The sequence below is a fragment of the Coenobita brevimanus genome, chromosome 93, assembly GCF_032717465.1.
Source record: "Coenobita brevimanus isolate Jiangsu-jjx chromosome 93, ASM3271746v2, whole genome shotgun sequence".
In the NCBI taxonomy this organism is placed as follows: Eukaryota; Metazoa; Arthropoda; class Malacostraca; order Decapoda; family Coenobitidae; genus Coenobita; species Coenobita brevimanus.
This window is the reverse complement of record NC_137046.1, coordinates 24992157-25017158: the sequence shown is the minus strand read 5'-3', so window position 1 is coordinate 25017158 and position 25002 is coordinate 24992157. Positions and strand designations below refer to the sequence as shown.

The window sequence follows — 25002 nt, the reverse complement described above, 5'->3', positions numbered from 1 at the left end:
CTCTGGCACATCCTGTATTAAACTATCTTCTTTTCTGTATATGTGCCCGAGCCACTTCCAGCGAGACAGTTTCACATATTCATTAACTGGTTCCACTCTCGTAATATACCTTATTCTTGCATTTGTAACTCTGTCTTGCCACTTTACCCCAGGAATCCTTCTCAGTATTTTATTCTCAAATCCTAATACTTTCTGATCTGTTGCAATAATACTGTACCATGACTTATGCCCATAAATTAAAATTGGTCTAACCATGGACTTGTAAATTTTCACTTTATTATGTACCGAAAGCATATTATTATTATTCCAAACAGATTTCAACATTCCAACAGCTTGCCAAGCCTGTCTAATCCTCTCCTCAATTTCATTGTTTAATGATCCATATTATGATACAATCGCTCCCAGATATTTAAAGTTTTCTACGTTCTTCACCACATTATTCCCAATTACACAATCGATTTGGTTCTCCACGTTCATATTGATAATTTCAGTCTTTCCACAATTTATTACCAATCCCACTTTTTCTCCTTCCTCCACCAGACAATCAAGCACCCTCTGCATCTCGTAAATACTTCCGCAAATCAGTACAATATCATCAGCATAGTCCAAATCCATCAGCTTCTTATTTTCTTTCCAGTTAATTCCTGCACCTGTTCTCCTTACAACCTTTTTCATAACATAATCCATAACCAAAACAAACAGCAATGGCGAAAGAGCTCCTCCTTGAATCACTCCTGACCTAACTTGAAATGGATCACTCAAAGAACCACCCACCATTACCTTACAAAAAGTACCTTCGTGCAGGCTTCTAATAATATTTACAAACTTTTCTGGTATACCACAGAATCTCATAATTTTCAAAATAGCTCCACGTGAAACACTATCAAACGCCTCTTCAAAATCCACAAAACACATACTAAGTGGCATTTTCATCTCATTAGCTTGTTGCATTAGATGCCTTACAATAAAAATCTGATCATTACAACCTCGACCCTTTCTAAATCCTGCTTGTTCTTTTCTTAAAATTTTGTCAATTACTGGCTCTATTCTGTTCAACAAGATTTTGGAAAAGACTTTTGCAACTACAGGTGTCAAAGTTATCCCCCTCCAATTGCCACACAAACTTAAATCTCCCTTTTTTGGTATTTTTATAATTACTCCATTTTTCCACTCTTCTGGAATTCCACCATTATCCCAAGCCACATTAAAAAGTTTCAAAAGGGCATTCATCAACTCGTCATTTTCCACCTTAAGCATTTCAGGAAATATTCCATCCTCTCCTTGGGCCTTATAATTCTTAAACTCCTTTATAGATTTTGCTACCTCTTCCAAAGTTATATCCCCTGTTTCTATCTGCAAATCTCTCTCGGCTGGCAAAATGTCCTCTTCAGCTGGGATTGGTCTATTTAGAACAGAGTCAAAGTGCTCTTTCCACCTTCCTTTTATATCCAAATCTTTAGTCATCAAATTACCATTTCTATCTCGTACGGGTATTTCCTTCCTTCTCTTTTCAGTCCCAGTTAACTCCTTTATGGCCTGATACGCTGCTCTTGTGCTCTGACCGTCATTTTTACTTAATTTAATTTCTGTCTCTGTTGCCTTTTCATCATATAGCCTCCTCTTATCACGTCTAACGAGTCTTTTTGCTTCAGAATGTAAACTCCAGTACTTTGCTCTAAGTACTTCAACTACCTGGCCATCAACATGTTCTTAATTTCTTAACTTAGCCTCTTTCCTTTTCTGAATTGCATTCCATGTTTCATCTGACATCCACTTTTTCCTTTTCGTTTTTCCCTTTTTCTTAATAGTAACCTTAGCACTCTCATGGAAAACCTCTTACCTCTCTCCACATTTGATTAATATCATTGTCTTCAGATTCCATCAAAGTCTGCAGGACTAGAAACTTGTTTCTACATTCGCACCGAAACTTTTCCCTCGTGCTCTCATCACTTCTCAGCTCATCAAAATCATAATTATTACCTCCTGTACAGTTACCATTAACGTTTCTCTTAAGTTTTATTTTAATCTTTGACACAACAAGTTGATGATCACTACCTATATCTGCCCCATCCTTACGCAAACATCTTGCAAATAACTCCTATGCCTTCTGCTAATTGCAATGTGGTCAATCTGGTTACATTATTTACCACATGGTGAAATCCAAGTAGTCTTATGTATTTTTCTCTGCTCAAAGATAGTTTCACCAATTATAAGGTCATTTGCCAAACAAAAGCTTCCAAATCGCACCCCATTTTCGTTTCTTATACCAACACCCTCCTTACCCATACAATCTTCAAAGCCATCCCTACTACTGCCAACAATCGCATTAAAATCACCAATGCAAGCTAACACATCAAGTCTTGCCGCTCTATTCATTACATCCTGCAGCTTCTCATAAAAGTCATCCTTCATTTCATCAGCAGCCTCATTTGTCGGAGCGTACCCTACAACCATATTGATATTACCATGGTCAGATTTTAAACGAGCATAAAGCAAGCGCTCATTAATTGGCTCAAACTCACATACTGGCTTACAAGCATCTCTACTCTGCATTAAGCCTACTCCTTGGTAATGATTTCCATCACTCCTGCCAGAAACCAACATAGTAATACCATCTTCCAAATTCATTTTATCAACTCCAAGCAACCTCGTTTCTGTAAGAGCACAAATATCCATCCATCTTGTATTCCTTGAACACTGAAATAAGTGCTTCCATTTTACCAGCCTGATTGAGAGTTCGAACATTCCAGTTTCCTATTCTTAAGGATCTTTTTGGATGTATAAACTTATTCCTACACCGTGGGATTCTTAGCACCCCCTGCCCACTTAAGGGCTACACGGAACTGAGGGTCATTGCTTCGTCACCAGAGTTCAAGATTTCTTAGGCAGAAAAATATTTTACCCTGGAGCCAATGCCAGTGGCTCGCAGGAACCAGACAGTGGAGAGAGGAAATTAACTAAATGAAACTAAAATGCAGAGGGTTTGGACAGACAAAGTACAAGGGAAAGAAAGAGAGCAAAAAGAATGTAGATAAAAGTGTCCCTTTTAGTCGCCTCTTACGACAAGCAGGGAATACTGGGGAAGTATTCTATCCCCCCTTCCCCAGGAGGAAAGGTTAAAGATGAACGGAGTAAAACTATTGTTTAGTCCAAATACACCAAAGAGTGTCATAAAAATAAGTGAAGTTCTAGAAAAGTTGAAGAGTACAAGTAATTGGAACAAATACTAAAACGAACGAGACTATGAAAACGAGTCAAAAATGAGCATTACAGTTGGATTGGAAAGCTTTCGGTAAACATTGAAATACCCTCCAAAAATGCTTGCCAGTATTTATGAAAATTATATAACATTTGTATAACCCGTTATAGGCCATGATTGAGATTTGGAAATTGACAAAATCAATAGAAAACACTCTAATCTATTTCCAAAAAGCAATGGAAATATCAGTGTTGGGAATATCTTTGACAGGTAGGAAGAGATTAGCATGGGAGAGAGAGCAGACTAAATTCAAAGACAATATACAAGTTGTCAGTGAAAAGAAATGGAGGTGAGCAGGTCATGTAGCAAGAGTAAGGGATGACCAGTGAAACAAGATGTTGGCTAACTAGATTCCAGGAGACTGCAAACGTGGCACAAAAAGGCCAGACAGGAGGCTGTGAGATAAGATGCACAAGTTTGCAGGCAACATTCAGAGATTGACTCAGTCAGGGAGAAGGCTGGGGGAGACCTTTGTTTACCAGTGGACTTGCAATAGCTGATATAGATGGATCGATCGATAGATAGAGAGAGATAGAAAGATTGACAGACAAATAGATATACAGATAGATTGATAAACTGTATATATATATATATATGAGAGAGAGAGAGATTTTATTTCTTGTATGATAAAATCTTATTATCCCGCGGCATTCAGTGTTTATCTTCTTCTACATGTGCAAAAATTTTCGTGTTTTGCCAAGTCATCATATGCTTTATTATATACAGATCCTGAGAAATAAATGGGCTGGCCTGGCATTGCATGCAGAGTTACTGCTGTCTGGACCTCTTTCCTCTCATTTCCACATCCTGTCCTCTCTACTTTGATGCTGTTCTGCTTTTACTTGACCCGGGTTCTTTCACATTTCCTCATCCCTGTCAGGACACACCATATTCAGTTTTTTTTCTTCATTTGACTTATCTCCACCTTTCCTGGTCCATGTGCCCCTGAAGGTGGTGTACGTGATGAGGAATCCCAAGGCCGTCGCCGTGTCCTACCACCACCACTCACGTCTCTTCTCTGAGGTCGGCTTCCATGGACCTCTCGACAAGTTCGTCAAGTATTTCACCGAAGGCAATCGTAAGTTCTCATTCACTCTGATAATTATCGCCCGCCATTAGAAGGCGGAGCGATAATGTTTTGGCCTGCCTCTGTGTGTGTGTGTGTGTGTGTGTGTGTGTGTGTGTGTGTGTGTGTGTGTGTGTGTGTGTGTGTGTGTGTGTGTCTGTTCCAAGCATATCCCATAAACGGCTTGAGTTATCAACATGGAACCTTCAGGGTATCGAGAGATGGCCAAAATCTTGGACTGGTTAGAAAATGGGCAATCGTGGTCAAGGTCACCAAGATGGCCGCCAATGCCAACTAGTTTTTTTTTTTTGGGGGGGGGCCTTTAGCAGCATTACATCTCATGAATCTCTTGAGCTATCAGCATGAAACCTTCAGGGTATCAAGAAATGGCGTAGATTTTGGACTTGCCCAACAGCATATTCTGGCGGGCGATTAGCGTTCGGCTCCAGAATGCTTTTCTTTCACAAAATCCATCGGAACTGGGTCCTTAAGTTTCCATTTTTATACAGTACGTAAATGATGCATTGTATATTAATACATTTTTATCGGTCGCCTTTAGAAGGTGTTTTTGACTGCCTCTGCTTGTCTGTCAGTGTGTGTGTGTGTGTGTGTGTGTGTGTGTGTGTGTGTGTGTGTGTGTGTGTGTGTGTGTGTGTGTGTGTGTTCCCATTATATTATGATGAACGGATTGAGCTATCACAATGAAACCTTCAGCGTATCTATCAAGATATGACATTTATATCTATCTATCTCTATCTATCTATCTATCTATCTATCTATCTATCTATCTATATATATATATATATATATATATATATATATATATATATATATAAATGTCATCATCCAAGTAAGATGGAGGAATAGAAGAAGGGAAAGACGAGAGGAAGGAGTAGTTGCAAGGAGAGTAGAAAGGTTACAAGAGGATGAGAAAAAGGCAGAGTATAAGAGAGAAGTGGAGAAACGATTGGGCAAATATGAATTGGAGCAGATGGGGGACTTGGAAGGTGTGTGCGGGATATTTACAGAAGAGATATATGCAGCATGTGATGTGTGTGGGAGGAAGAGAAGACGGAAGGGGGTGCAAGGAACAGCGTGGTGGACTGAAGAGGTGAGACAGGCTGTGGCACAAAAGAAGAAAGCATACATGAATGGATGAGAAATAGGGGCGTGGAAGAAGTTGAGAGGTGGAAGAGAGAGATATATGTAGAAAGAAAGAGAGAGGTGAAATGATTAGTAAGAGAGAGTAAGAAGAGAGTGGATGAGGAATTTGGAAGGAATTTGAGTGTTAAGTGGAGGGACTGTAAGAAAATGTTCTGGAAAGAGGTGAAGACAGTAAGACAGGGTGGAAGTGAGGTTAGCAGGGGAGTGAAAGATAAAAATGGTAGATTACTAGTGGAGAAGGGAGAAAAAGTGAGCAGATGGAGAGAACACTTTAAGGAATTGTTGAACATAGAGGATGGAAGTAATGCGAGAATAAGTGGCTGGGGAATGGCTGGGAGAAGGAGGGAGGTGAGAAGACAGGAAGAAATCAGTAGGATAGAAGTTGTGGAAGCAATGAAGAAAGTGAAATTGGGTAAAGCCCCAGGAATTGATGGAGTGTGTGGTGAAATGCTGAAGCATGGGGGAGAGATAGTAGTAGAATGGATGTGGAAGATGTGCAGATTGGCCTGGGAGGAAGGTAGAGTCCCGGAGGATTGGAGGTCAGGTATAATTATTCCCTTGTACAAAGGAAAAGGGGAAAAAGAAGTGTGTGGTAATCATAGGGGCATTTGTCTTCTTAGTATAATAGGACAAGTGTATGGTAGGATACTTATTGACAGAGTTAGAGAAAGAACAGAGGAATTAGTTGGAGAACAACAGGGAGGCTTTAGGAAGGGAAGAGGTTGTGTAGATCATATATTCATTCTTAGATCTTTAGTGGAAAAGTTTCTAGAGAAGGGAAAGAAGTTGTATGCGACTTTCATGGATTTGGAGAAAGCATATGACAGGGTGGATAGACAAGGATTGTGGAATGTATTAAGAATATATGGAGTAGATGGGAAGTTGTTGAATGCTGTGAAAAGTATGTATGATGGTGCTAAGGCTGCAGTGAATGTGGATGGTGAACTAAGTGAATTTTTCTCTTTGAAGATTGAGTTGAAACAGGGATGTGTCATGTATCCATGGTTGTTCAATCTGTACATGGATGGGGTAATAAAAGAGGTACAATGTAGGGTAGTGGATGTTGGAGTGGCCTTGGTGAGAGAGGATAGTGTTTGGAAACTCCCTGTACTGTTGTTTGCAGATGATACTGTGTTGTTGAGTGAAGACGAAGGGGAGCTGCAAGGCTTGGTGGATGAGTTTGGGAGAGCAAGAAACGGAATCTAAAGGTGAATGTAAGGAAGAGTAAAGCGATGGTCTTTGAGAGAGGTGAAGTCAGTGAATGTACAGCGAGGTTGGATGGTGAGGAATTGGAAAATGTGAGTACGTTTAAGTACTTGGGTAGTGTGATGAGTAAGGATGGAGGTTTGGAGGGTGAAGTGCTTGAAAGGGTACAGCAGGGAAGAAAGGTTGCTGGTTCTTTGAAAGCAGTGATAAGAAACAGGGAAGTGAGCATGGAAGTGAAAAAGTTACTACATGACAATATTGTGACACCAACTCTAACGTATGGAAGTGAAGCTTGGACGTTGTTGGAAGGACACAAGTCAAGAGTGCGAGCAGTGGAAATGGGTTATTTAAGAGGAGCCTGTGGAGTCACATGGAGAGACAGGCTGACGAATGAGGATATAAAGGAGCGTTGTGGTGTGGATGTGAATGTGATAGGAAGCGTTATGAGGAACATACTGAGGTGGTTTGGCCATGTGGAGAGGATGGAGGGTGAGAGACTGACGAAGAGAGTGTATATGAGTGAGGTGGAGGGGGGAAGAGGGAGGGGGGAGGCCGAGGATGAGATGGAGGGATGGGGTGGAGAGGTATATGAGAGAGGGGTGTGTGAGTTGGGAGCGGGGCAGTGAAATGGCGGGGGACAGGGCGACGTGGAGGTGATTTGTTTGTGGCCACCCCAAACGGGATTCAAGCGTCTGGCAATAGATAGATAGATAGATCATCCTCATCATCATCAGCCGTTTGAGTATCCACTGCAGGACCGACCTATCCCGACCGAAGTCGATGCGATACATCCAATGTATCTCCATCAAGTGGCTTAGGCTGTCTGGTAGATTGTATGTAGGGTGAGAAATGCTTGTAAGTGTAACTGTAGTGTTGGAGTGGCTTTGGATGTGTGTGTAGTCTGTGAACCAAGTGTAATCGGTCTGCGCAAGCCGACTGGGTGCAAGCATAGTTTATAGTAAGCGACACTGGTTCAACCACAGCACCCCCTGTGTCCGCCAATGCAGTACGTGGCCGGGTGAATACTTCAAAAGTTTATTACCTTGACAGGGCGCGAACCTTGGTTCACCCGTGTACGAAAAACACACTCTACCACTGTACCTCCCTATATATATATATATATATATATATATATATATATATATATATATATATATATATATATATATCCCATTGGATCCCAGGGGTGCTGGGCGAGACATGGCACTGGGAGGGTACTAAGCGTACCGCCCTCCGCCTATCGGCTCATAGTCACGAAGCTCATAGGTCCCTACCCGGGGGTTCCCTACTTTATAAAGACTGGAAAAAATCCCAATTCTGTCCAGTACTAGGAACACTGGGCTCCAATGTGATATATATATATATATATATATATATATATATATATATATATATATATATATATATAAACAGAATATGTATATCTTCGGGATGGGTTACATGAGACCAGACTTCCAGCAAGAAGGAACGGTAAGACACAGACAAAGTCGACCCCATCAAGCCTGTATGCTTTAAAAGTACTGAGACATTTGAGAGCAGAAAGTACATCCCCTGAAGATTGATATCTGTCATGAGTAAGGCAGGGGAGGGAGGAGATGGAGGAATACCATACAGTATATATATATATATATATATATATATATATATGGGAAATATTTTCCCCCAGAGCAGTTGCACTCTCTACTTTTAAAATAGTCGTCCCTGGTTAGAAAGCAGAAGAAAACCTGAGATCGTTAATACCTATTCAAGCGGTTTTTATAACCCGGAAATTACGTTCTCATTAATAATTCTTATTATTGATAAATTAAACGTTACTGCGTCTAACCCTCGTGGACAACTATCTTGAAAATACATGTAATTATTTGGAAAGTTCCATTGACCTAAACTGCGTCTGCGCATTAGATGACGTGACTAGAGGATGAGAAGCCTCTCATGAAAAGCAGATATGGGTTTAATATATTTACATAGATAAAGGGAATATTTGGTTTGGCTTTAGTTTAATTAAAACTAAGATTAATTAGTTAGATTTGCCCTGAATATATCATGATGTAATCTAACTGTACTTAGCATTGTAATTAATTAATAGTTGATACCTCTACAATTCTGTGAGAGAGAGAGAGAGAGAGAGAGAGAGAGAGAGAGAGAGAGGCCTGCTATTTGCATGCACAAGACTAGCACAAGAGCCAAAGAGCACCGATCGGAAACATTAAGTTTTCAATGGACTATCCTCATTTTGAGGATCATGAGGCCAGAGCAATTTTGTAAATTTCCTATCCTCCTCTCTCAGTCCTATTCTGAGAAAAGCCTTACTAATGTCTGCTGTGTAAGCGTAAGGTTTCTCTCTAAATCTTAGTAACATATTCCCTAACTTCTCTGTTAGTGTAGGTCCAGAGTATAGGCAATCGTTCAAGCTAGCTGATCCCTTGGACGCTTTACTACTACAGTTGAATACTATCCTTATGGGAGTAGTTACTGAATCCTTGCTTACAGCATGATGTGGTAAGTAGTGTCCTTCTTTGTGGTTAACAGGGTATTCTACCTCTTCTATAAATTTGTTCTTCGATTGATCCTGTATAATATTATCATATAGGGTCAGATGTTCTGGTTTATCTCTTAGAAGAGAATTTAACTGAGCTTTAGCTGCTTGGTAATTTGTTGGTACCTCAGAATGGTTTAGTTTCCATGGTACCTATCCAATAGTGTCCATCCTCAAATTCCACAGACTGATTATATAAGTCCAAGGTTATTTTATCTTCAGGGGTTGGTTCCTCAGAGTGTATACCTACACTGTCTAGGTCCCACAGTTTGTGTACAGGTTCAATATTTTCATCCAACAAGTCATTTATCTGAGTAGGTTCTAGTTTTGCACCTATTCTAGCTACCATCAATGACTGTGTGGGGGTAACAAAGACTGAGTCTACTAGTTCGGCCACTCTAACTTGTTATGGAAAAGGCAACTGACCCATAATAAGCTTACCTTCTGGACTCTTGAACAACTGTACCTTATTCCTTTTGAAAGTCCTATGTAGGAATCTTCCACAATAATCAGAACCAATTATCATTTTTATGGGACCTACAGTATCTGATTCCACATTCCGTTTAGCCAACTTTATTCCTGATCTTTGTAGATGATCAGAGGTTTCCTTCAATCTCCTTATGTATATACTTATCTCCATATTATCCAGTACAGCTGCTGTTATACGGCATTTATATCTACCTAATTGTATTACAGGTCTAACTAAATCAAAAGACTGAGCTTTCTTAGTTGTTAAGTATCCTGTAATGGCTAGATTTACCTTGCCGATAACTGGTAACTTTAATTTCTTCACAATGTCTACAGAAATGATGGTTTTCTGAGCACCCGTATCAAACAGGGTACATACTAATAGGTTTCTATTCTCTAACAATACCTTCACATCGGCTATGGGAACTGCAGCTGGCATTACTAATGGAGCATTCCCTTTTGCAATTGTCATATTGACGCTTGCAGGTTTAGGAACCTCAATTTTCATCCTAGGGCACAAAGCAATATGATGATGATCTTTTTTGCATTTAGAACAAAAATTTAATTTTGTCTCACAGTCCGCGGCAGTATGTTCGGAGTTCATACAGATTATACAACACCCCAGTTCCGGAAGCTTTCCTACTCTAGAAGCATAAGCAGGATACTGTTGACAAGATGCATTGGAATGTTGCTCACCACAAAATACACAAACTTTCCTGTCCTTTACCATGGAAGGTTTTACTTCCTTAATTTCTTCAGCTTGTGTATTCCTTGTCTTTAATACTTTATCCTCAGCCTTTAAGGAGCTAAGGAAAGTACCTATCTCTTCTTTAGGCACATATTAAGTCTTCTCTGACTTAGCTTTCCCAAACAGTTGGTTAGTGGGTTTTTTCTTTATTTCAGTCTTCTGTTTGACCTCAGTAGTTTTTACTGTTTCCTGCAAATGTTTACAGAGTTGCATCAAGCCTTCCTCAATCTCTTCGCAGGAGAAATTATCCTTTTGATACCTACCATACAAAGCATCCTTGGTTCTCGGTGGAAGCTTTAAGGACACAATTCTTGAAAGCACCCAATCTGATGTCTTTATATCTTCGTAAGTACCTAAGGCCTTTAAATTACAACCTATTGCAATTCTAAATTTTTGCAAGGAATCAAAATCGTGTCTAGGCTTGGGTAATTCTATTACAGCCTTCAGTAACTGAGTAATAACTTGTTCCCTGTCTTCGTAGTTTGGCTAAGGATGGTCGAGGCAACCTCATAATTATTTTCTTCTACTGGTAGTTCTTTTATCAGTTGAAATGGTGTTCCTCTGACCTGTCCTAACAGATACGTAAGTTTGCTGACTTTAGGGAGATCTGTTCTATCGTGTACCAAATATTTGAACTGATCCCAGAAGGATTTCCAGTTCTGCTCCCCATCAAACTCCGGAAGCGTTATTTGTGGTAACAGCTCTACTCTGCTGTGCCACAACTTGTGTTTCCGCGGCAGTGTCAGCTAATTTTGACTCTAGTGTCTTTACAACAGTTAAGTATTCTTCTAATTTGCTTTCAAACTTCGTAGTTTCTGACTCTAAGAGTTCCTTATTTTCAGCCTTTACTATAGCCGCTTCTAAAGTTATGTAACTCTCTTCATATTTATTCCGTCGATCTTTCAGGATATTTAGGAGACTATTTATTTTCTCCTTGGACAGAGGTATTTGGTCCAACGACTGGTTAGTCATTTATGGCTCTCGTTACCCATCCTGCTTTACTACTAGAAGATCTTTGCAATAAAGAAACAGACATGTTGACTGAATTCTAATTCAGTAATTTAATTATGAATTCCAATCACAAATTTACCCCAACTTAGTAATGATCTGATTATTTTAAATTTTGAAGAGGGTAGGGATTAGGTCCTCTTTGTGCAAACTATCCCCCTGGGTTATTAAACCTCTAAGGTTGCATTTATCCTCTCTCTCAAATTCGAAATATTCATTACAGCTCAGCTAAGTATTCATTTAATTATGAGGAGTGTAGGGATTAAGTCTATAATTTCAACCATCCCCCAGGGTTATTAAACCTCTAGGGTTCTGTTTCATCCCCACACTCAATTGCCAAAACACCCATATTCCCCAAGCTCAGAATTAATTACTTCAATACTCCATAGGCCCACCCATAGTTTGTACAGCATAGAACTCTCCTTTCTTATGTTCTATATAATTTATAAATTTCTGCAGAACCGCTTCCCTACCACGACGGTTCCACTGTATACCATCAGCTGTCAACATTGCTTGGAAGGGCTTGGCATTAAAATGTATGAAATCCCTTCCCTTCCTGATCCGTTGCAACTTCTGGTTTACAGCTCTGCTAATTAATTTATATGTTCCATAACAAACTGGAGAGCCATATGGCAGGTTCCTTGGCTCGAGGAGAGTTATGGCTACTGAAGATTTACAAGCTCCTGTATGGCTCCCACCACTGCTAAATTATTCTCCACCACATCATTGACCTCCACGTCCTCATGGATGTCATTTCCTCCAAGGAATAGGACAAGACGGTCATGCTCCCAATCTAATACGGCATTCAGAGAAAGAGCTTGCCTTTCCTCCCGGAGCTCTATAGACACGTATGTCCACGTCTTCCACTTCAACCGAACGTGGTAGTAAACTATGCCCAACAAAAGCAACTTTAAACATTCAGCGCCTCTGCACACATTGGCTCTCCTCACTCGGGGCACCAAAAATGTGAAATTTTTTTTTATAGTTCTGGCAAACAAATCGGGGACTTTTTTCTGGGCACCAAAATGTGAAAAATATTTAATGTACTGTATACAAGTCAGTATCCCTGCTGGGGCACCGCTATGTAAGAAATTTCTGGTATTTCCTAATAACTCGTAGGTCGTTACTCGTCCATAAAGTTGTCCTTAAGTAATTCAAACAAGTCTCATAGAGTTAGGTGAAACGTAACTTAACCTTAACTCACCTACAATAACTATTTCCTTTCTATCTCATAGCTAATCCCCCCTTGAATTGGCCAATTCGTAAAGGTTACTTAGCTAGTGAAGAGGGAGTGATCGATAACCTATGACGATGGGCTGCTTAGTGTAAGTTGCTTGAGCTATCAAGCGTCCTGTAGGTGCTTATATACAACGTGCTAGCTTAACTATGTCTAGGAACAGAGTGAGTGAACGCGGCAAGCCCCAGCTCCTCATGGAATTGTGGGTTGCCAACTATTAATTAATTACAGTACTAAATACAGTTAGATTACATCATGATATGTACAGGGCGAATCTAACAAATTATTCTTAGTTTTAATTAAACTAAAGTTAAACCAAATATTCCCTTTAACTATGTAATTTCTTAATTCCAAATCTGCTTTACACGAAGATCCTTTTCATCCTCGCCACGTCATCTAACGCACAGACGCAGTTTAGGTCAGTGGAAAATTCCACATAATTACATGTATTTGCAATGTATAGTTGTCCACGGGGGTTAAACGCAGTAGCATTTAATTTATCAATAACAAGAATTATTATTAAAGAGAACATAATTTCAGGGTTATTAAAACCGCTTGAACAATTATCAACGGTCTCAAGAGTTCCTCTGCCTTTAACCAAGGGCAACTATGAAAAAAGTAGAAAGCGCAACTGCTCTGGGGGAAAATATATCCGACACACAATGTCTTTATGTTTATCAAAATCTTTTCATCCGGTTGTAACACATCTTTTTATTATGTTTTCATGGTCTTTCAGTAGTTGTAGTATTTGCTCCAAATCAGGTCAGACACTTCTGCTACTGGTACCATGTAATCCAGTACTACCTTCTTCATGGTCAGATTGTTGGCGACTAAACTGGCACCCCCGCTGGTCTAGGCTAGTGCAGAGTGTGACTGACACCTGACAGGATGATAAACAAAACCTGCCAAAGGGGGGGATGAGCAATTTATGAGCAATTTATTCCAATGGCCATCAAGTAGGGAAGGTGGACCTTGTTATCCATGCTTGACAATCCACCTAGGAGAAGGAAAACTCTGAGGTAAAACCTGGATAGGCAAACTCAGGGATTCCATGCCCCTGCCCATGGGCTGGTGGTGAGCCCTCTCCTTACTTGAAAGGTTGGGGTGGGGTTTGCATCCCTTCCCTGTAAAAAACAACCTCGCTCTTAACAAGAAAGAGGGATAGGGGTCAGTGCTTGTTGCCTGATCCTGACCCAATTTTCCCCCGGAGGTCCTCCCTCAGGTGCCGGCCTGGCAGGGCTTTTTGGGCCTTGTCATGCTGGCACCCACCATGCTGATTGCTGGGTAAAGCCTGTGGGACCCAAACAACTGGATGATGGGGGGGGGGACCCCCTAGCCTAGGCCCTTCTTTTGATCACATTGTGGTGGAATAGAGGACATGTGAGCCCGAGGTTCCAAGCGCAGGTCTAACCTTTGTAAGGTAATGCAGATGAGGGCCTTTCAAAAGATGGTTGTCTGCCTTTGTAGCACAGTTGGGAGTCAGCATAGCTGCACTCTCCGAAGTGAGGTGACCCGGGTATGGTGAGATCAGTAGTGATGGTTACACATACTACTGGACTGGCTGTGACGATGGTGCCCATCTTAGAGGTGTCGCTGTGGCAATTGCTGCTCACTTTGTCTCGTGTCGACAGGGTTAGTCCGGTTGATGATCTTATAATGGTGGTGAGACTGAAGCACTCCCTGAGCTTCATCTCTCCTATTGCAGTGGTTGCTCCAACTGAGGTGAATGATCTTGAAGAGAAAGAGCTATTCTACACCAAACTTGATTCTGTTGTGGAACAGTGCCCCTCATGGGATACACTCCTGGTCTTGGGTGACTTTCATGTAGTTACTCTCACTGACAGGGAGGGCTACAGTGATTGTGTAGATCCCCATGGCTCGGGAACCAAGAATTCCAATAGTTCTAACCTTGGGGATTTTGCAAAATCCCTTAAGGTAAGAACTGCTGGATCCTGGTTCCAGCAGCCAAATCTTCATCCCTTGATTTGGTATCCCAGTACCAGAGGGGTTGCTTAGAAGACTGATCACATTCTTGTTAGTACTCGCTGGAGGATCCTTCAAAACTGCAGGGTTTAGTAGTGTGGAGTTCTTTGCTACTGATCACAGACTTGTTGTTGCTACTCTAAACAAATCAGAACTGAGAGATTCACACGATGCCACCAAAAACTGTTCCATCTTGAGAAATTCAGGGATGAGGAGTGTGCATATGAGTATCCAGTGGTAGTCTCAGATCGGTTTGCAGTGCTCAGTACTGTTGAGGATCCAGTTGAACGATGGGATACCTTTAAGCATGCTACCTTGGCAACAGCTGATGAGTGTATTGGAGACTGCCCAAGATCAAGGAGGGCATTCGTCTCGCAGGGGACGCTGACCACAATTGAGGAGACTCGTGCTGCCACACTGGCTGGGGTTTGGGAACAGCACAGACTTCTGGCTCAACAGGCATGAGTTTCACTGAGAAGGGACAAAGGCAGGTATGTCAGGCAAACTGCTGAAGAGATGGAAGGCTGTTTTCATGCAAATGACCTTCGACTTGATTACAGTGCCCTTGAGAAGCTCCGCTCCAGACCCAGCTCTCATGATAACTCTGTTTGGACAGCAGATGGATGACTCGTGTCAGGGGCAAGTGAGCATAGAGCTCGTTGGGCTGAGTATTTTGAGCAGCTGTATATGGTTGAACCTCCCAGTGGAGAGCTTCTATCGGCTGGTGCACAACCATAGATTGTTGTCCCACCAACTGACGAAGTCGTGTCTTCTCTAGATGAAATAAAAAAGGCAGTGGCTAGGTTGAAAATTGGTAGAGCAGCTGGAGTTTGTGACATGCCAGCATAATTGATCAAAGCTGAGAGCGAAGCCATGATCAGGGGGTAACATGCAGTCATAGAAGACGTTTGGCAGACTGGTATTGTTCCTCCTGACTGGACAAAGAGTTTGGTTACCTCTATCTAGAAAGGAAAAGGAGACCAGTGTGACTAATAACTACCATGATATTACAGTGCTCAGTGTGCCAGGCAAAGTTTTGCCCACATTCTTCTGATACATATCCGGGACCATTTGCTAAAGGTCCAGAGGCCTCAGCAATCCAGATTCATGCCCAAGAAGTCTACTGTTGACTGTATCCTAGCTCTACAATCAAATTGCCGAACTATCTTGTATGCAAAGCACTGTAATATTTGGTGACTTTAATTTACCAGTTCCAAAATGGGGAGAAGCCCTGTCCTCACACACAGGGTTAGACCTATATACAAACTTGCAGGAAAGTTCTCTGTATCAATTTGTAAATTATCCAACATGTGGAGCTAACATCCTAGATCTTGTCTTAGCTACATCAGAAAATGTAGTGAGTAATGTTATTGTAGGAGAAGAATTTAGTACAAGTGATCATTGCATGGTTACATTTAACATCAGATTCAGTGAAGACAGTGTCAAGGCCAGTTGTGAGAAAGTGCCCGACTGTAAGAGAGCAAATTTTAAGAAATTAAAGGCAATTGCAGGTGCAGCTGACTGGCATCCCATTTTCGAAACTTTAGATATCAATGACACATGGAGTTACTTTACAGAAACTCTCAACAGTGCCATCAAATTAAGTATTCCAATGCGCAACAGAAGGCCCACCAAAAATTCTAAACCCAAATGGTGGAACTCCAACATTAAACATTGTCTAGAAGCAAAAAATCTTGCATATAAGAATTATAATACCACAAAAAGTCAGTGATAAAAATAAATACGATGCTCTTCGAAGAAAAGCCAAAAAATGAATTAAATGCGGTAAGAAAAACCTTGAGACACATATTGCAAGTATCAGTAAATCAAATCCCAAAGAATTTTTTAGTTACATAAGAAGCAAAAAGGTAATAACTCCATCAGTTGGTCCCTTAATCACAGATAACGGAGAGCACACTGATGATGAAACTATGATGGCGAAAATTCTTAATACTTTCTTCGCGTCAGTATTTCCAGCAGAAAATATACATACAATTGCTACTGTTGCTCCCATTCCTATAGACGAGGGCAGCATAATCACTGACATTACAGTTAGCAATTGCGACGTACTGCTTGCAGTAAACAAATTAAAAGAGAATAAAGCACCAGGGCCGGACAAAATATCGCCACGTGTATTGAAGGAACTACAGAATTAAATATCAAAGCCTTTAGCTGAACTTTTTAACCTATCACTTAAGAGCAGTAAGGTGCCACATGAATGGAAGCTTGCTAATGTAACCCCAATATTAAAAACAGGCAACAGAGCCCAACCAGAAAACTACCGCCCAGTTAGTTTAACATCGGTGGTTTGCAAATTGCTTGAAACCATTATCAGAGACAAGTTTGTAAAACACTTAGAAACAAACAATCTCATAAAAGATTCGCAACATGGTTTTCGTAATAATCGCTCTTGCCTCACGAATCTTCTGGACTTTTTCAATGATATACTGAACATGTATGACGAGACTAAATCTGTTGAAGTGGTCTACCTCGATTTTCAAAAGGCTTTTGACAAAGTTCCCCACAATAGACTACTTCAGAAGCTAGTGGCTCATGGTTTCAGCGGCAGTGTTCCCGGGTGGGTAGAAGATTGGCTCACCGGACAAAAACAGAGAGTTATAATAAATGGAAAAGAGTCAGACTGGATAAACGTTGCAAGTGGAGTGCCACAGGGTTCAGTGTTAGGTCCTATTGTTTTCTTAATATGTGTAAATGATATTGACGATGGATTGTGTTGTAAGATTTCAAAATTTGCTGATGTTACTAAAATAGGTAACAGAGCAGATACAGCACTGCAAAGACAGGCAATTCAGAGAGATCTTGATCAACTGTTTAACTGGGCCCAAGTCTGGCAAATGGATTTCAATATTAATAAATGCGAAGTGCTAAACATTGGCAGTAAAAATGTACGAGCAAGTTATAGCATGAATAATGTTCAACTTGATAGGGTAAACCATGAATAAGACTTAGGAGTTATAATAACAAACGAAGCAAACAATATACTGAAGCTGTGAAAAAAGCCAATAAACTGACTGGATTCATAGGCAGATCATTTCAATATAAATCCGATAATATCGTCCTCACTTTGTATAATTCCTTAGTACGCCCACACTTGGCGTACCGTATTGCGTTCAGTTTTGGTCACCGTATTATAAAAAGGATATGGAAAAGCTTGAAAGAGTGCAGCAAAGGATGACAAAGATTTTTTTTTTTTTTTTAACGAGGAAGAAGGAACCAAAGGCCATGAGCCCGCAGTAACAGTTCCCTCCAAGAGAAAAACAAAATACAATAGAGAGCCAAATTCAAGATCTGATCATTTTGAGATGCCTGGACACACTGCGTTTGAAAGAATGGAGATCATAGGCAGCAGGAAATACAGACAGAGGGAGACAGTTCCAGAGTTGACCTGTTGCATAAACGAAAGACTGGGAGTAACGGTTAACTCTTGCATTAGAGAGTTGGACAGAAAAGGGATGAGAGTTTGCTGCCAGACGGGTGCTACGCGCCCGTCGTAGAGGTGGAGGAATGCAAGCAGACAGTTCAGAGGAGCAGTGACCATTAAAGTAGCGATAGAAAATAGATAAAGATGCAACAGTGCGGCGAAGAGACAGAGGTTGAAGGGAGTCAGTAAGAGGAGGAGAGTTAATGAGACGAAAAGCCTTTGACTCCACCCTATTGAGAAGAGCTGTATCTGGGGAGCCTCCCCACACATGAGAGTTGTACTCCACACAGGGGCGGATAAAACCCCTGTATACAGTCAACAATTGTGCATGGGTGAAGAAAGAGCGGAGTCGGCTTAGCACACCCAATCTCTTGGAAGCAGATTTTACAAGAGATGTAATATGATCTTTCCAAGATAAGTCCCGAATAAATGAAACCCCAAGCATGTTCAAGGATGATGCAAGATTAAGCTGAATATTATTAAACATTAGTGGGTATACCTGTGGAAGATTTGTCGGGTTGAGTCTTGGATGCGTTAAAAACAACCATATTATTTTTACCCCAGTCAGAGATATGAGCCAAGTTAGACATTAGGTGTGCCATAGCCTCATCCCTTGTTTGTTGAAGTAACTGTTGAGATGGGCGTTGCGGGAACCGAATGGAAAGGTGAAGGGTGGAGTCATCAGCGTATGAGTGGATAGGGTTAGATGTACAGCTTAGAAGATCATTGATGAATAAAAGGAAGAGAGTTGGTGATAGGACAGAGCCCTGAGGAACACCATTGTTGATAGATCTTGGAGAAGAACGATGGCCGTCTACAACAGCGGCTATAGAACTACCAGAAAGGAAGCTAGCAATGAAGGCACAGATAGAAGGATAGAAACCGTAGGAGGGCAGTTTGGAAATTAAAGATTTATGCCAGACTCGATCGAAAGCCTTTGAGATGTCAAGTGCAATGGCAAAGCTTTCGCCAAAGTCCCAAAAGGAGGATGACCAGGAGTCTGAAAGGTAGGTGAGAAGATCGCCAGTGGAGTGTCCCTGACGGAACCCGTACTGACGATCAGAAAGAAGGTTGTGATAGGAAAGATACTTTAAAATTTTTCTATTGACAATTGACTCAAAAACTTTTGAAATACAGGACGTTAAAGCAATTGGACGATAGCTGGAGGGTTGGGAGTGGTCACCCTTCTTTGGGACTAGCTGAATGAGAGCAAACTTCCAGCAAGAAGGAAAGGTACAAGTTGACAGACAAAGGCGAAAGAGTTTGCCTAGGCAGGGTGTAAGCACAGAAGCACAGTTCTTGAGAACAACAGGAGGGACCCCATCAGGCCCATATGCCTTGTTAGTACTGAGGCCAGTGATGGCAGAAAATACATCATCTGAAGAAATTTTAATGTCAGCCATGAGGAAGTCAGAGAGGGGAAGTGATGGAGGAACAGTACCGGATTCGTCTAAGGTGGAATTGGAGGAGAAAGTCTGTGCGAAGAGATCTGCTTTATCAGTAGAAGAAATTGCTACAGAACCATCAGAGTAGAAAAGAGGAGGGAAGGATGATGAGGTAAAGTTGTTAGAAAGGTTTTTGGGAAGGTGCCAGAAGGAGCGGGAAGAATTCGAGTTGGAGAGTTGAGAGCATTTAGTACGGATGAAATTATTTTTAGCAGAGCGAAGAACAGGCTTAGCAGAATTCCGGGCAGAAACGTAAAGATGATGTGATTCAGGGGTGGGTTGGCTGCGGTACCTTTTGTAGGCCCTCTCCTTGTTGCGGATAGCATTAGAACAAGCGTGATTAAGCCAAGGCTTTCTTACGTTAGTCAAAGGATATGAGAAAGGAATGTATGCTTCCATGCCCGAGAGAATAATCTCCGTAATGCGCGAGGCACACTCAGATGGCTCACGGCCATGGAAGCAATAATCATTCCATGGAAAATCAAAGAAGTACTGCCTGAGGGCCTCCCAGTCCACGGCTCCAAAATGCCACAGACGACGTTTCCCTGGAGAGTCCACAGGCCGTACAGGAGTGATAGGACAGGTTAAGGTGATAAGGTTGTGATCGGAGGAGCCCAACGGAGAGAAAAGATTAACAGAGTAAGCAGAAGGATTAGTTGTGAGGAAGAGGTCAAGTATGTTGGAGCTCTCTCCAAGGCGGTCAGGGATACGGGTAGGGTGCTGTACAAGCTGCTCTAGGTCATTAAGGGTAGAAAAGATGTAGGGTTGTTCACCAGGTGGATCAGTGAAAGGAGAGGAGAGCCAAAGGTGGTGGTGAACATTGAAATCTCCTAGAATGGAGATTTCAGAGAAAGGAGAAATGGATAGAATGTGTTCCATCGTAGAAGTAAGATAGTCAAAGAATTTTTGATAGTCAGTAGAATTAGGGGATAAGTAAACAGCACAGATATATTTAGTCAGACAATGACAGGAAAGCCGAAGCCAGAGTATAGAGAATTCAGAAGAATCAAGTTCAGGAACATGAGAGCAAGATAAGTCGTTGCGTATATATACACAACAGCCACCTTTGGCTTTGAAATGAGTATAGAGAAAGTAGGAGGATACAGGAAAGGGTTTGCTGTCAGTTGCGTCAGACAGCTGAGTCTCAGTTAGAAAAAGAAGGTGAGGTTTAGAGAAGAGGTGGTGCTCAACAGAGCGAAAGTTAGAGGAAAGGCCGCGCATGTTGCAGAAATGAAGAAGAAGAGAGTCAGATAGTGGTTCCAGGCACCTCGAGTCGTCACCGGGAGAGGGGCGGATGGTGGTGGCATTTATGGTCCCCCCCCCCATGGGGACTCCGAGATTTGGTGATGAGACGCCATAATTTTTTGAATTTTGGAAAAGGAAGTGTAGGGTGTACTGTGCATGTAGTTTGGTGTAGAGAGTTAGAGAAATTTGTACTGGAGAGCATGCTAGCCTACTCTGTGTAACTGAGATGCTGAAAAAGTTCAGCAAAGGGGGATGGTCAGGAACTAGTCCTGAGGGCTGATGAAACGGGAGCTCCAGCACTCCCTGTCATCAGCTTTCCATCCACCTCGGGAGTACTGCCCTGCTCGACTGGTGCTACAGTCTACTCCTACCTAGATTGAGAAATAAACCGTACGAGGAACGTTTAGAAGACCTGAATCTCTTTACCCTAACAAAACGGAGGATACGAGGAGATTTAATTCAAGTATTCAAGATATTCAAAGGACATGATAACATGGCTGTTGATAAATACTTCACAGTTGATCGCTCGAATTACACTAAAGGCAATGGGCATAAAATAATTGGCAAACTACTCCAGTCGCATGAAGTTAAGCTTTTCTTCTTCATTAGAGTTGTAAATATATGGAATAAATTGCCCTCCAACGTAATAAATTGTAATACACTACATACCTTTAAAGGTCGCCTGGATAAGTATTTGGCATCCAAACCCCAGCTTAATATGTTTACGCCTGAATAAAACGCTTGTATATGTATATTTTTCTATTTAATTTTATTTTAGTTTTTTTAGAGCCTGGATCAACTAATTATATGCAAATATAGTTTATGCACAGACTAAGATATGCACAGATAGCCCTGAGTTAACGATCACTACTCATACTTTCCACCTGTGATGGGCTGTGGATCACTGAGGGTCCCTGTTTGTTACGTGGCCACCATCGGGATTTTTTTAAATCTACCATGGGTCACTGCTTCAGGAGGTGACTTGTTTACTTGTCTCTCATGGGAAAGTTCCTAGTCTCAATGGAATGAATGGAGCTGGGGCCTGATTGACTGCTGCCTACCTTAATAGCGTCAGGCAAGGCTGCCGCACCACCCCTGAATATCTACACTGTGCACTGTGCAATTTCCACACTGTGTCCGCAGACGCCCCGTCAACTTAACGTACCCGTACAAAGCGACATGCATTAGTTATTTATTTATTCGATTATTCATTGTACTTTAATACTTTCTCTTTCAGGTTATTAATACAGGTAGCCTATAGATAATGTATTATAGAATGTAGTTTTCCTTTTCAGTCTTTCCTATGAAATTTCCATGTCAGTTTTTCCATGCTGCATGGTGGTTTTTCTCACTTTTTCTTGCCAGTTTTAACTGGAGGGTTTGGAGGCGGGGGGAGCTTTCTTGCTTTACTATCCTTATCCTTCAGCATATAGAGTCAGATCTTGTAGCCACAGTCTACTCTGTAACAAACAGCCTTGAAAGGACCATAAGGTCTGTTGCTGTTTGGTTTCCTTTGTACTACTCTTCAAGTTCTTGTGGAACGCTGCCTTGCGTTTTGACAAGGTTTGCGTGTAGCCTTTGTTGATCTCAAGAAAGGGTTTGGCTCAGTAAATAGGGAGGTACTACAGAAACTCCTGTGACTCTGTGGGATCTCCGCAGGGATAATCCGACTGACTGCTGGCTTCTACTCAAACACTGAGTGCTGTCAATTATGGGGAGGAGGGGGGGGGGCAACATCCGACTTCTTCCCAGTAAGTTCTGGTGTAAGACAGGAACGTGGCCATGCTTCCACATTTTTCAACACATGTATGGACTGGGTACTGGACTGGACTGTGAGTCGAAATCACTTTCGGGTATCAGTCTGCAATTTCAGGGTTACAAACCTTGACTTTACTGATGATGCAGTTATCCTAGTGCAATTGCTGGAGACACTACAGTTCCGAGTGTCCTCAAGGAATTTCATGAGAATCTAAAGCCACTGGGAATAAAGATCTCTTGGGCCAAGACCAAGGTCCAGGCATTTGGTGGGTTTTTGGATGAAGCAGTTCAGTCTGCCTAAGCATGTGGTGAGAATAAAGAAATCTTGAAAAGATTCACTTATCTTGGTAGTGTGACCCATAACAACGGTAGATCAGACAGTGAGATCTCTCGTCGCATTGGTGTGGCGTACGGGGATATGGATTCACTCATTTTGATTATTTTGCACTGTCGTTATTTGTATAGAAGGACGAAAGTTTGCATCTTCAGTCCGCTGGTGCTCCCTGTCTTACTTTATGGTTGTGAGACATGGACATTAAACAGTGACTTGAAGCAGTGAATTGGCTTATTGGTACTAAATGTCTTTGCAGGATCATGGGACATCGCTGGTGCAACCGTGTGCATAATGAGCTACTACTCTGTGAGACTGAATTGAGGCTTATTACTCACATAATGCGTCAACGCCAACTGTATCTATATGGGCACGTGGCCTGCTTTCCTGAGGCTGATCATGCACACAGGGTGATCTCTGAACGAGTTAACCCAGGAAGTAGGAGGCCAAGGGGAAGACCACGTAACTCATGGCTAGATCAGGTCGATCACTCCTTTCGGGAGATACTTAGAGGGGGAACAGTTGCTGCCTGGAGGGTTGCACAGAGGGACCCGTGTGGTTGGAGTCGGAGGATGAGTGAAACTATGCACCCCATGGCGTTTGGCCTTTCTTGATTGATCATGAATATTGAACCCCTCAGCGCCATCAAAAGTTTCATCATTTATGTTGATGACATTCTTTGGTGTAACCTATTTAGATTAAGCATTAGTTTAACTCCGGTTCTTCTTTTGCCCTACTCTAAGACTTTATTTGTTTTCATCATTTAACATTTCTTGCAGTGTCTGCTGTTTCACAGATTAGGACAATGTCACCTGCAAATCTTAAATAGTTTAACCTCTCTCCATCAATTTTACTCCAGTGTTTTCCCAGTCTAGCTTTCTGGAGATCCTTTCAAGGGATGCTGTAGATATTTTTGGTGATATTGTATCTCCCAGACAGTCTCCCTTCTCAGACTTATTTTTTTTCCTTGTCTTTATGTAACTTGACTATAGCAGTTACCTCTTGGTTTATGTTTTCCAGCAGTTTTACAATATTCTCGTTTACTCCTTGTTCCTGCAATGAATTTACAATTGCTGTTTCCCCACTAAGTCAAAAGTCGTTTCGTAATCGACAAAATCTTAGCACAATGGTTTATTATAATCTGTAGTTTTTTTCAGTGTGTGTAGATGATTAGTAGTTGAATAGGCTACCTTCTTCGGAATCCCTCCTGTTCATGAGGCTGATTTTCTTCCAAATTTCTTGTTAGTCTGTTTGTTGGGATATTAATGAAGAGTTTGTAAATAGTTGATAATAAGCTAATAGGTCGACAATTACTAACTTTGTAAACTAAAATAACTATTTCATTACGCCATGTTTGGGGAATTTTTACCTGCAGCAAAGCGACAGGTCTGTGAGTGGTACACCTGAGGATCTTTTTTCTTTTTCTCCCTCTTTCAAGGGAAATTCAAATATCTGTTCTTGGAGAGCTCGAGCGATATTCTTATGAAATACGAAGTTGCTCAGCTTGAAATTTTTGAGTTGATTTATATGTCAGCTTTTAGGTTAGCTGACACATAGGATGACTATTAGACGATTTACAATTTCGACCATAATGAAGCATTTCAGCAACTTTATGAAATACAAAGTTGTTGAACTTGAAAGTTTAAGTTCATTTGACATGCCACCTTTTGTATCAGTTATATCATCAGCTCATTATTTAGCAAATTTCAATTTGGGCCCTACAGTAAGGAGGTAATGAAAAAAAAAATGTCTAATATTCTATGAGTTTCAAAGAAAATTTTAAAAATTGGCTGCAATAGTTTTGCCACAGGTCTATGAAGATAGTTTCTTCTTGTCTTCATACACAGTGTAAATAAGTGGGCGAGCTGGTTTTGAGCTTCTGCTCCTGCATCCTACAGTAAATCTTCTATTACGTCATCTTATTCTGGGGCCTTTCCTCTTCTCACACATTTAAGAGAAAAGTTTACTCCATCCGGTGTTGCCTCTGGTGTTTCACTTATGCCAGCTGTAATGTTTGTTGTTGGTGCTATTGTCTTTGATGCATGCAGTTCTTTGTACAATTCTTCAGTTTTCACCACCTTCTCTCTTCATTTATTGATTTCACCA

At 41.3% G+C, this 25002-nt stretch overlaps 1 protein-coding gene across 1 annotated transcript in view; it reads left to right on the top strand.

Annotated features, from left to right (window-relative positions):
- LOC145412385 (sulfotransferase 1A1-like) overlaps positions 1-25002 on the top strand; it is a 238192-nt gene that overhangs the window by 161187 nt on the left and 52003 nt on the right. Inside the window, exon 5 of the mRNA XM_080282274.1 lies at positions 4211-4337. Within this exon, the coding sequence (XP_080138400.1) occupies positions 4211-4337 (127 nt within the window). The remainder of the gene's footprint in view (positions 1-4210; positions 4338-25002) is intronic.